Raw genomic sequence first — 12,460 nt, 5'->3', positions numbered from 1 at the left:
CTTTTGATTTTCTATTTATTTTTGATTAGACTGTGCTATATAATTTTTTTTCTTTTTTTTTTTTTTGCCAGTCCTAGGGCTTGAACTCAGGCCTGTGCACTATCCTTGGGCTTTCTCAAGGCTAGAGCTCTACGACTTGAGCCACAGCATCACTTCTGTTTTTTTCTCTATATATATGGTACCAAGGAATCTAACCTGGATCTTCATGCATGCAAGGCAAACACTCCACCACTAGGCCAAATTCTCTTCCCCTCTCTTATTTTTTTAACTTTCTCTAGCTTTCTTTAGATTTTAAAGTTTGCATTCTCTAGTTTCCTAAGTTGGAAGGTTAATGTTAATTGTGCTTTTTTTCCCCTCAGTAAATGCATTTAATGTTACAAATTTTCTTCCAAGAACTGATTTAGCTATACTTCACAAATATTTATCTATCTCTCTATCTGTCCTGGGGCTTCAACTCAAGGCCTGGGCACTGTCTCTGAGCTGTTTTTGCTCAAAGCTAACTCTCTGCCACATTGAGCCATGGCACCACTTCTTTTTCTGTTTGTGTGGTACTAAGGAATCAAACCCAAGGTTTCATGCTTGCTAGACAAGTACTCTACCATTAAGCCACATTCCCAGCCTCTGTTTATTTTTATTGTTGTTGTAATACCTGAATTTAAATTCAGAGCCTTGCACTCTTGACTGGCACACTACCACTTACGTCACACCTGTAAACATATTTTTGCTGGCTATTTTGGAGATGGAGTCTCTCCAGCTTTGCTGCCTGATCTGGTCTTAAGCTTGATTTCCAGATCTTAGCTTATTGAGTAGCTAGGGTTAACAAGTGCAGGCCACCCTTGTTTTATTTTGTTTCTATAATTTTTTCTTTTCTTTCTTGATACAGTGTCATAGTCCAAGTAGATCTCAAATTCAAAATTCCGTTTGAACCTTTGGAATGCAAGGATTATAAATGTGTACTACTATGCCTAGGTTCAAAATATTTTAATTCCTAATCTTTGATTTCAAGGTTATCTAGAAGCACAGTGTTTTCTTAAGTCATACAACTGGGTTAAAATGTTATTTTCTGTGTTTTCTTTTTTTGTGGATACTGGGTTCAAATTGAATATCTTTATATTTTGGTCTGAGATTGGGACTTGAACATGATATCTGACATTCATTGGCTGGTGTTCTACCACCTGATCTATGTCTCCAACTCCTTAAGTGAGCATCTTTAATGTCTATATTTTTTTTATCTACTGATGTAAAATTTTAATGGCTACTCTAGGATTTACTTTTCTATCTCCGAAAATATTAGCTAATTCTTTCAGATAATACTCTGCCTTTCTTACTAGCTTTTCATACTAAAACAAAATGTATGAGCCATAATTGCTTCCCTCCCACGTACCAAGAGTAATAATGTTCCTCACATAACATTTATTAACCTGTATCATATTTTGGAAACCTGATGCACTTACAGCCTGATCTATTCATTTTGATTGTATGCAGCCATAAAGATGGATATGACAAATATGCTACATGGAAAAAAATGTGGACCAGTAATGGCAAGATGGAGCCTAGTCCCAAAGCATTCATGGCTGACCAGCAGCTCCCCTACTGGGTAAGAGGAATGATGTTCTATTTGGTCTTTTGGTAGAGCTAAAAGCAAGAGGAATTGATGGAAGTACTAAGTTTTTGGAACTCTTTTTTGGCTTTAATCATCACAGGGCAATAGATGTAAGAGTTTAGTTTTCGTAGAAAGATGACTTCTGCATAGTATAAAGGAGGCACTTAAAGATTCAGCTTAAGCCCAGGCTCTGGTGCCTCATACCTGTAATTGTAGCGACTCAGGAGGTTGGAATCTGAGGATTGCAGTTCAAAGCAAGCTCAGGTTTAAAAGTCCATGAGATGGTTTAACAGGCCAAAAGATGGATGTGGAGGTATAGCTCAAATGGCAAAGTACCAGCCTTGAGGGATAAAGCCATGTGCGTTTAAGCCCCAGTGCTGGCACAAAGAACAGAAAGACTCGGCATAAGCTAGCTATGGAAGTCCTTTTTTGTTGTTGTTGGCATTTTTATTAAAATAATTTTGTGCATTGTATACAAATCTCATGTTAAAAAAAATCACACTTTGTAGTTTTACAACTTTCAACTTTCCTATTAATTTCCTTAGCTAATCTCTAAAAAGATATATAGCTAATCTCTGAAAAGATATTTTAGCAGTTGCATTTATTGCATATTCCTCTTTAACACATGATTTGCTGATTTTAAAAGTGTATGGGCAGTGGCTCACACCTGTAATCCTAGCTAGTCAGGAGGCTGAGATCTGAGAATCAAGGTCCAGAGCCAGCCTTGGCACAAAAGGACTTGACTCTTATCTCCATCTAACCTACAGAAAACAGGGAAATGGGGCTTGGCTCAAGAGTAGGGCGGTAGCCTTGAGCTGAAGAGCTCAGGGACAGTGCCCAAGCCAAGCTCCAGCCCTATGACCCCCCATCCTCAAACATGCACACACATATTTGATCTTTGTGCACACTTAAAAAAATTGAATTTCACTTCAATTTTTGCTTTTTTTTGGGGTGCTAGATACTCACCTAGGGCCTTGAGTGTGAAAAGCACATGTTCTGAGCTGTACGCTAGCCCTCATAATGAATCATTTTAAACTGTTCAATTCAGTGACATTTAGTGTGTAACCAGCCTCCCTCTCTAATCTGAAGTATTTTTATCAGCTTCATGGGAAGGCTGGTGCTGAGTGGTGAGCCCCTAGTCCGTCTGCCTTCCATTGCCTGAAACTACTAATATTCCTTCTGTCTTCATGGATTTACTGTTTTGGAGGTTTCATACAAGTAGGCAGTATATGAACCTTTCAATCACTTACCGTATGTTTGGGGGTTCATATACATTATACACATTATAGCACACATCAGAATTTTGTCCTGCTTTATAGACTTCATTTTATTTATCCATTCCCTTTTCTTTTTCTTTTTTTTCTTTGCCAGTCCTGGGCTTGAGCTCAGGGCCTGAGCACTGTCCTTGGACTTTTCTCAAGGCCAAAGCTCTACCACTTGAGCCTCAGCACCACCATTTCTGGCTTTTTTTCTATGTATGTGGTATCAAAGAATCGAACCTGGGTCTTAGTGCATGCTAGGCAAGCATTCTACCATTAGGCTAAACTCCCAGCTCTCCATTCCCTTTTTTGAGGGCTGATATTGGGGCTTATACTCGGGTGCCTTGCTTGGTTAGTACTCTACCATTTGAACCATGCCTTCAGCCCAGCTTTTTGCTGGTTAATTTGAGATGGAGTTTCTCAAGACTGTCCTGCTCTGGCTGTTTTTTTTTTTTTCTTCTTTTGTGGGTTGGACAGCCTGAGCACTGTCCCTGAGCTCTTCAGCTCAAGGCTACCGCCCTACCCTTGAGCTAAATCCCACTTCCCCATTTTCTAGGGGTTAATTGGAGATAAGAGTCTCAAGTACTTTTGTGCCCAGGCTGGCTTTGAACCTTGATCCTCAGATCTCAGCTTCCTGAGTAGCTAGGATTACAGGCATGAGCCACAGCGCTCACTCTGACTAGTTTTAAAGATCCCTTTGGATATCTTTATTCAGAGTAGATAGCATTTCCAATGCGCCCACTCTGACTGGTTTTAAAGATCCCTTTGGATATCTTTATTCAGAGTAGATAGCATTACCAGTGTGAGCCCTTGGCCTCGCTGCATCCCTTCACCTTTGATGGATACTTGGATTGCTTTAGCCTTTCATTTATTGTGAATACCCTTGCTATAGCATTGATGTACTTGTTTCAGTACCTGTTTGCAGTTCTTTAGGTGTATATCTGGGATGGAACTCTTGGGTTCTGTGGCAGTTCTGTATTTAACTTTTCAAGCAACCTCCAACTTTTTAAAATAGGCTGCTACCTCGATTTTCTCCCTTGCCTTTATGTGAGGGCTTGTTTCTCCTCATTGTTAACATTCCTCCATATCTTGTGGTTTGATTTGCATTTCCGTAATGACTAATGAATACATCTTTCTTTGTGCTTGTTGGAGAAAAGTCTATTGGCAGTTCTCCTATTTGTAAGTGAAGTTTGGTCTTTTATTGAGTTGTAAGAATTCTTTATACATCTTGGATATTAAATTGCTTCCAGATAGATGATTTCAAGTTTTTTCTGCAGGTTTTCCTCTTACTTTACCGTATCTTTTTGAAGCATGAAAGTTTTTCATCTTCATAAAAATTTATTTTTCCCTTGCTTATGCTTTTGGAATCATTGCTAAGAAATCACTGCCAAGTCCAGGGTCACTGTTTTAAGAATTTTGTTATTCCAACCCTTAATTGATTAGTTTTGAGTTAATATTATGTGTGAAGTTGGGCCTGATTCATTTTTGTGTATGGAATGCCACATACTTTTTTTCATATATTATATCTTCACTTTATTAATGTGTTTTTTTAAATATATTTTTTATTGTAATTAATAGAAGGGTTACATGATATTTGCCAGATAAATGGTGCCTTAATTCCCACACATTGATACCCTTTCACATGTCATGGTCCCCATTTCCCTTCCCCCCTCCCCCACCTGCCACATACTTTTTAAACACAAGCATTTAAAAAATTGGGACTAATTTAACATTTATAGAAGGCTCCCATGTGTGGTCCATGATTCTCAGCAGTTAATATTTTTTTTTTTCTGGGCTCTTCAGCTCAAGGCTAGAGTTCTACCCCTTGAGCCACAGCACAACTTCCAGTTTTTTGGTGGTTAATTGGAGATAAAAGTCTCATGGACTTTCGTTTCCGGCTGGCTTTGAACCATGCTTCTCAGGTCTTGTCCTGAGTAGCTAGGATTATAGGAATGAGCCACTGGCGCCCGGCAATAATTAGTAATTTTTAAAGTTACTTTATTAAAGGTTAATTTCCTTTTTTTTTTTCCTACAAGTTGGCCAGGTCACCTGAAGAAGATGACAGAGGATAGAAATGGTGCTCATGGTTAGCTGACTTACTGATACTGACTTGTTCCCATCTAGGTTCAGTGTACAAAGCCTGAGTGTAGGAAGTGGAGGCAGCTCACCAAGGAGATCCATCTCACCCCACAGATGGCACAGACTTACCAATGTGGTCTGAAACCAAATACTACTGCAAAGGTACAATTTCTTTCAGTTTTCTCTTTTGATTACACTTAGTCAAAAAAGGTTGTCAGTAAATAGAGCATAACTTTCATTCACTGTGTGTATTAGGATTGTATCATTGTGTGAGGATGTATTGTGTCAGCATCTGTGTGTAACGGAATCCCAACCACAGTGAAGAGAGGGATTTACTTTCCTGTAGTTGTAAGCCATTTGGAAATAGGCTGTCCAGGATTGTTTTAGTTGCCCTAAGGAAATCTTGTGTTCAGCCCAGCCATTTTTAGTTTGTCTTTCATCTTCATGTTCATAGGTGATGGTTATACCTAGTAGCTGGTGCTACTCTGCCCAAATTCTAAGTGAGAAAAAGAGGGAACGGGGGAAAGGGTAAGAGCCCAGTTAAATCTGTAGGTTATCCAGGAAATTAGCTTTTCTGGAAGTTTTAACAATAGATTTGTTTCTATCTGACTGGCCAGAAACTACTCTGATAGAGATGAACACAGAGGAAGGAAATACTTTTATCTTTGAGCCTCAAACAAAATGTTTGACAGGAATTAGCCATAAAATATACCTTTTTTTTTTGAGAATGTGTAATTGCATTAGTATGTTACAGGCATTAGTGTATACAAGTGACACTCATACCTTGAGTACATTAAAAAAATATTAGGTGGCTCAGACCTGTAATCCTAGCCAATCATGAGACTGAGACTTGAGGGTCATGGTTCAAAGCCAACCCCCAGGCAGGAAAGTCTGAGACTCTTCTTTCTTTCTAGTTAACTACTTAGAGAAGGGAGAAGTGATGCTGTGGCTCAAGTGGTAGTATGTTGTCCTTGGGCACAAAGAAGCTCAGGGATAGAGTATATAGCCTTTAAGATCAAGCCCCAAGATTAAAATTTAAAAAAAAAAAGAATTTAGGGATCAAATTTCAAATGCTTCTGGATGGCAGTGGCCTATAATCCTAACTACTGAGGAGGCTGAGATCTGCAAATGAAGGTTTAGAGCCAGCCCAGATAGGCAGATCCACAAAACTCCAGTTAACCAGACAAAAGCCAGAACTGGACTTCTGACTCAAGTGGTAAATTGCCAGCTGTGAGTAAGCTAAGAACAGTAGGTTCTGAGTTCACACCCTGGTACCAGCACACCACAAAAAGAAAAATCCTAGACACAAAAATACTTGTTAAATTGAAGAATGCTTTGTGTGTTAATCTTTACTTCTAAATATATAATTCGATGTTTTGTAGTATATTCACAAAGATGGTTATTTTCAGCAAAATATTAGTGTGACCCTTACCTCTGATAAACTACTCAGAAAAGGCCAGAAGAGGTGCTGTGGCTCAGGTGGTAGAGTGCTAGCCCTGAACAAATGAAGTTCAAGGACAGACTCAGAATTCAAGCTCCAGGACTGGAGTGGGTAGGGAGGAGATTTTTGATGATTTGTGTAATACCCGGTGTAACTTTACATTTTGTCCTTTGCTTTACGCTATAATTCACCCAAAATTGTTCTTGTCCTTTACCTTCCCCTAATTGAATATACAACTTTGACTTTGGCTTTAAGCTGCAGTCCTCAGATCTCAGCCTCCTGAGTAACTAAGATTATAGGTGTGAACCAGACACCTAGCGAATCAGCATTTAACCTTAGAAGAACAATTTTTCTGAAATTTTGTGGGTTTTTTTTTTTTTTCTCCTAGAGACAAGATCTGTATAGCCCAGATTGGCCTCAAACTCAGGATACTTCTGCCTCATCCTCCTGATTTCTAGGGACTTTGCTAGTTAATAGGTGAATAGAAAATATCACATTGAAAGGAAATAGCACAACTGTATTTTGCAGGTATATAGTTAACAAGAACTTGGTGAGTGCTATTTGCTCATGCCTGTAATCCTTGCTAGTCTGTAGGCTCAGATCTAAGGATCATGATTAGAAATGACCTTGGATAGAAAAGGCCATGAGACTTTTCTCTCTAAATCAGGGGAAAAAATGGAAGTGGTGTGGGTCAAGTGGTAGAGCATCAACTTTGAGGGAAAAAGCTAAGGAGAGCCCCCTGGCCCTGAGTACCGGGCTTGAGCCCCAGTATGCATGCATACGTGTGTGCATATGTGCGCACACATAACACACAGCATAAAGCCCAACAGCTAACTAGGAACTGACTTTCTTTTACAGCCTGAGAACCTAGACCATTGCTCCCTCCCTGAAGATCTGGTGAGTATTTCTGCCTGCTCAAATTGGAATGAAATTGTGCCTTCCAGGATGGATAATTTACAATAAGTAAAATGACAGTAACATTTCATATGTTTTTCTACTCAGTTGCTTCCAAAGACTTTGAAGTTTAACATGATAGTTGTATTATGAAAATAGCAAGAGTAGCTAATTATCAATAATAAAAGAGAACATTCAAGGGTTGAAAGAAATAAAGAAAACACTGTTCTTCTCCCTCTCCCTTGCTGTGATCAGACTTGCTGAACTTGATTTTCAAGTTGACTTTGTAACCTCTCTGTATGAATCCTTCCTAGGAAAGAATAGCAGAGTTCTCATTTGATGGCCTGGATTCCCTAGTCAAGGAGTCCTTCCCAGTGCTTTCTCTTTTTAGGGTAGTAGCTTTGGCAGGGCCCTTCCCAGATTTTGAAGGCAAGCAGCTATGGCTGGCTGGCGAAGCCTGGTCATATTGCAGATGTCTTAGGAAACTTGGCTACCCAAGTTGGCAGACTCCATGTACTATGTGAACCAGATCCCAGTTTAAAATTTCTGTTTTGAGTTTCAAAAATTCAGAGAGTTCTAAGTGCTTCTTTTGAGATTAATTGGTTTAGTAGTATTAGTATTTTTTATGTCAGATTCAGGAGTCAAAGGGAGAGCTGTTATATAGTAAATCTTTCTCAAATCCATTTTGTGGTATAAAGCGATGGTGTGTTTTGTGTGTGTGTGTGTGTATTAAGTTTATATTCTTATTAGTAGTTTAATGGCTTGCGTGACTTTTTGGATTTGAGATTGGTAGAGTAAGATCATAGAAAGGAAAAGTGACTTTAAATTCAATTCGTAACATTGAGGCCCTTTTTCTTTTCTTTTTTCCTGCCAGTCCTGGCTTGAATGCAGGGCCTGAGCACTGTCCTTTGTGTTTGTGGTAACCAAGGAATTGAACCCAGGTCTGTGTGCATGCTAGCTAGGCAAGCACTCTACCACTAGGCCAAACTCCTGGCCCCTTGAGTCCCTTTATCATTCCGGAAGAATTTCAACCTAGACAGAGGTTACAACATTCATGAGATATAAGAACTTAAAATTTCTTTTGTTTTTGTGGTAGTGAGGGATCAAACCCAGAGCCTTGCATATATTATGTAAGCTTAATCACTGAGCTATATCCTCAACCTAGAACTTAAAAACAAACAAACATGAAAGAGTCTTTGGATGTGCCAGGTGTTTTTGCATTGGGATAAAGTCTGGTTACAGATCAGTAGTCAAGCACTGCACCTTCCTATTCCTTATAAATTCCTATTTTTTTTTTTTTTTGCTTGAACTCAGGGCTTGGGCACTGTCCTTGGACACTTTTGCTCAAGGTTAGTGCTCTGCCACTTGAGCCAGAGTGCCACTTCTGGCTTTTTCTGAGTATATGGTTCCAAGGAATGGAATCCAGGGATTTGTACATGCTAGGTGAGCCCTCTGCTACTAAGCTACGCTCCTAGCCCTCCTTATGGATTCTAAGGTTAGAGTAATTTCTAAATTTTCAAATGAGTGTTTGTCTTCTTAGTGCTCCTGTAATAAATTACCTAAACTGAGTGGTTTAAACACAGAAAAGCTGTCTCATAGTAATGGAGACCGGAAATGTGAAGTCAAGGTGTGGGCAGAGCCAGGCTCCCTTGGAAGACTGGCAGGAAGGCCCCGCCTTGCTGCTTTTGGTGGTTGCTAGCAGTCACTAGTGTTGCTTTTCCTGGAGATGCCCACTCCAGTCTCTTCCCTGATCACCACCATGTCTTTTCTTTGTGTTGTTCCCGTTCTCCCCAGTCTGTTCTGTATTAAGGATTAGAGACAAGTGAATCCAGCACTTCCTCTGTTCCAGTGTATGACCTTATCACAGCTCACTACAGAGGCCAAATTCCAAATAAGGTCACATGCTGAGGCTCAGAACATGAACTTGGGAATGACACTAAGCCTGCATATTTCATTTAATAGGCTGTAGAGTGGCATATTAAGCAAGTAACACTTGTCCAGTGCTAAGTGCCTTGAAGGTGAAGGTGGGATTTTTGATGACATGTTAACAACTGTAGGCAGGTATGTAGGTTTGGAGACTCTAAGGAACAAACGGTTGCCAAGTTGGGTTGCAGCACCCTCGTGGACTTTCAGGAAAGGAATTTATGGCGGGGGGGGGGAAGTGTCTCAGCAAGATGGTAGGATCCTCTGTTGAGACATGCTTAGTTTACTGCTGAATTATATGATCCAGGAAATAGAATAAGAACAGCTAGTTTCTTTGTTTTTGTTTTTTGGTTAGTCATGGGACTTGAACTCTGGTCCTGGATGCTGCCCTACCCCTTGAGCCATAGCACCACTTCTGGTTTTCTGGTGGTTAATTGGAGATAAGAGACTTACAGACTTTAGTGCCCGGACTGGCTTTGAACTGCAGTCCTCAGATCTCAGCCTGCTGAGTAGGTATGATTACAAGTGTGAGCCATCATGCCTGGCTTAGGTTTGTATTTTTAAGGCTCCAGTGATCTGTCTACATAGTCCAGACCAAATGCCAGGTACTAAAAACTCAGTTTGCCCTTTGCTTGGACTGAACTAGGAAGGAGATTATGGAATATGCTGGAGCATCCATTTTTGTACTTCATGGGCTGGTTTGTAAAGGATAGGGAATGGAAAGCAGGTGTGGAGGGTAGAGATTAGACACCTTCAGAGTTGGGCGTGAAAGATCACAGTAGGGCTCTCAGTAAACTGTTCCAGGTCTGGACTCCAAAGCCCAAACAAAACACATCTACAAACTAGATTCACTATATAGATTTTTAGCTCCCAACCTTGGCTTTGATGGCAGATGGCATTGGTGTGGAGCATGGAGAGTTAGCCACAGAGGGCCAGCTGCATTCAAACTTCATGCACATCAGGTTCTAAGAACTGGTGGAACATTAGCAAAGGCTGTGGCTGACAGAGGATCTTTGGTTCTGTGACTTTGGAAGCCATGGTGAATTTTATTTTTACTGCAGTAGTCATCCTAAAGGTTCTTGATCTAGTTTTTTTATTAACTCAATCTCCTGAATGTAATCCCATATTTAAAGACCAAAGTACTTAACTTCGGCAAAAAGCAATAATGTTTGATTGCTTCTTGGGACTCCTAACTTCTCAGTTTCAGCTATGTTGAGTTGCTAGACAGAGAAGCATATCTACTTTGGATGCAATTTTAAAGTCTTTACCTGGCACTGAGATTTTCTTTTTTCTTTTTGTAACAAGAGGCCCTTGCTATTTATTGGAAAAGACTTGCCTAGGAGAGATTATTTCCTGGTGGTAACATAAACCAGAGTTGCTTCTGCATCTGTTTGTTCAATCTGACCGGAGGAGAAGGCAGAGTATAAGGGGCTAGGATGAATGAAATGAAGATAACTTCACCTGTCTTTGTCAAGGTCTCATGTGCTTTTCCTCCTCTGCCATTCTCCCTCTCCTTGTGCGTTTCAGAGAGTGTCAGAAGTCTCCAACAGTTGGTGGTACTCAATGCTCATCCTGCCTCCTTTGCTGAAAGACAGTGTGGCAGCGCCTCTGCTCTCTGCCTACTACCCTGACTGTGTGGGCATGAGCCCATCCTGCACCAGTACAAACCGCACAGCTGCCACCACCACCACTACCTCCACCACCAACAGTGCCAGCCCAGGGACACTGGAACCTTCCACAGTGGCTCCCTCTGTGCTTGGTGAGAGTCCTTTTAATGCTTCTGCCTTCCCTCACCCTCCCAAGAAATTTAGGAATGAGAGAATTTGACACATGTGACACCTGAGACAAAGCACCTCATTTCTTTGTGCATTTTTTTTTTTTTTTAGTAAATCAGCCTTATAGGCCCATGGGGTGTGTGTGTGTGTGCGCGCGCGTGTGCGTGCGTCTGTCTCTCTCTCTCTCTCTCTCTCTCTCTCTCTCTCTCTCTCTCTCTCTCTCTCTCTCTCTCTCTCTGTCCCTGTCTCTGTCTCTTTTTTTCTTTTTCTTTTTTTTTTTTTGCCAGTCCTGAGGCTTGGACTCAGAGCCTGGGCACTATCCTTAAACTTTCTCAAGGCTAGTGCTCTACCACTTGAGCTACAGAACCATTTCTGGCTTTTTCTGTGTATGTAGTACCCAGGAAATGAATTGAGAGATTTGTGCATCCTATGCAAGCACTCTTACCACTAGGCCCCTGCTCCTAACCCAGGTCCATGGTTTCTGTCTGTCTTCTACATCCATGGCTTCTGCATCACACACTCAACCCATTGTGCATAGAAAATAGGGAAAAAAAAAACCTCGTGTCTGTATATAATGTACAGACTTCTTACTCTTGATATTCCTTAAATGATACAGTACAAGAAGTATTTACATTGTATTAGGTATTATAAATCATCTACCATAGATTCTTTGAAGCACACAGTAGGTTATAGCAAATACTAGCCTTTTTTTTTTTTGTCCAGTCCTGGGCCTGGACACTCACAGCCTGAGCACTGTCCTTGTGCTTTTTCAAGGCTAGAGCTCGCTCTACCACTTCAGCTATAGCACCACTTCTGGCTTTTTTCTGTGTATGTGGTACCAAGTAATTGAACCCGGGTCTTTGTGCATTCTAGCATTCTAGGCAAGCACCCTACTACTAGGCCAAACTTGCGGTCTTAGCCTTTTTTTTTTTTTTTTAATTATAAAGGTGATATACAGCAGAGTTAGTCACATTAAGTCAGTTCATTCTTTTTGGACAATGTTTCCTCTTCCCTTGCTTTCTTCTAATACTAGCATTTGATACAAGGTAATTGAGCATGCATGGATTTTATCTAGTGGGATAGAACTAATTCCCTAAAGATGCTAGGGTCAGATGTACTGTGGATAGCTCCTATCACTCATATGTAATATGCACTTATTTTCCCTTTAGTAATTTGGAAAACCTATAATACTTTATAGCACTTCATGAGCGTTTATTTGAAAGTTGAATAATTGTATAGTTGTATCAGTTTTCTTCTCTGTAAGTCAGAGTTCATAAAATCATCCACCAGCAGTACTTCTCTACTCCATCTTTGCGTGTGTGTGTGTGTGTGTGTGTGTGTGTGTGTGTGTGTGTGTGTGTGTGTATTGGTACTACAGCTTGAACTGAGGGCCTCACACTCTGACGTGGCTTCCTTGCTTATGACTGGCAGTCTACTATTTGAGACATACTTACAGTACAGCTCTTTGCTGGCTAATTGGAAAGTC

General features: G+C 40.5%; 1 protein-coding gene across 2 annotated transcripts in view; it reads left to right on the top strand.

The window, feature by feature from the left end:
- The window catches only part of Kdm1b (lysine demethylase 1B), a 45,603-nt gene that overhangs the window by 8,063 nt on the left and 25,080 nt on the right, over window positions 1-12,460 (top strand). For both annotated transcript variants that reach the window (XM_090356334.1, XM_090356333.1), the window contains 4 exons: window positions 1,486-1,597; window positions 4,987-5,103; window positions 7,241-7,279; window positions 10,727-10,958. In XM_090356334.1, the coding sequence (XP_090212460.1) occupies window positions 1,486-1,597; window positions 4,987-5,103; window positions 7,241-7,279; window positions 10,727-10,958 (500 nt within the window). The remainder of the gene's footprint in view (window positions 1-1,485; window positions 1,598-4,986; window positions 5,104-7,240; window positions 7,280-10,726; window positions 10,959-12,460) is intronic.

Source organism: Megascapheus bottae, chromosome 22 (genome assembly GCF_031878675.1).
Source record: "Megascapheus bottae isolate mThoBot1 chromosome 22, mThoBot2.hap1, whole genome shotgun sequence".
Lineage (NCBI taxonomy): Eukaryota > Metazoa > Chordata > Mammalia > Rodentia > Geomyidae > Megascapheus > Megascapheus bottae.
This window is presented reverse-complemented; position numbering and strand designations above follow the sequence as displayed.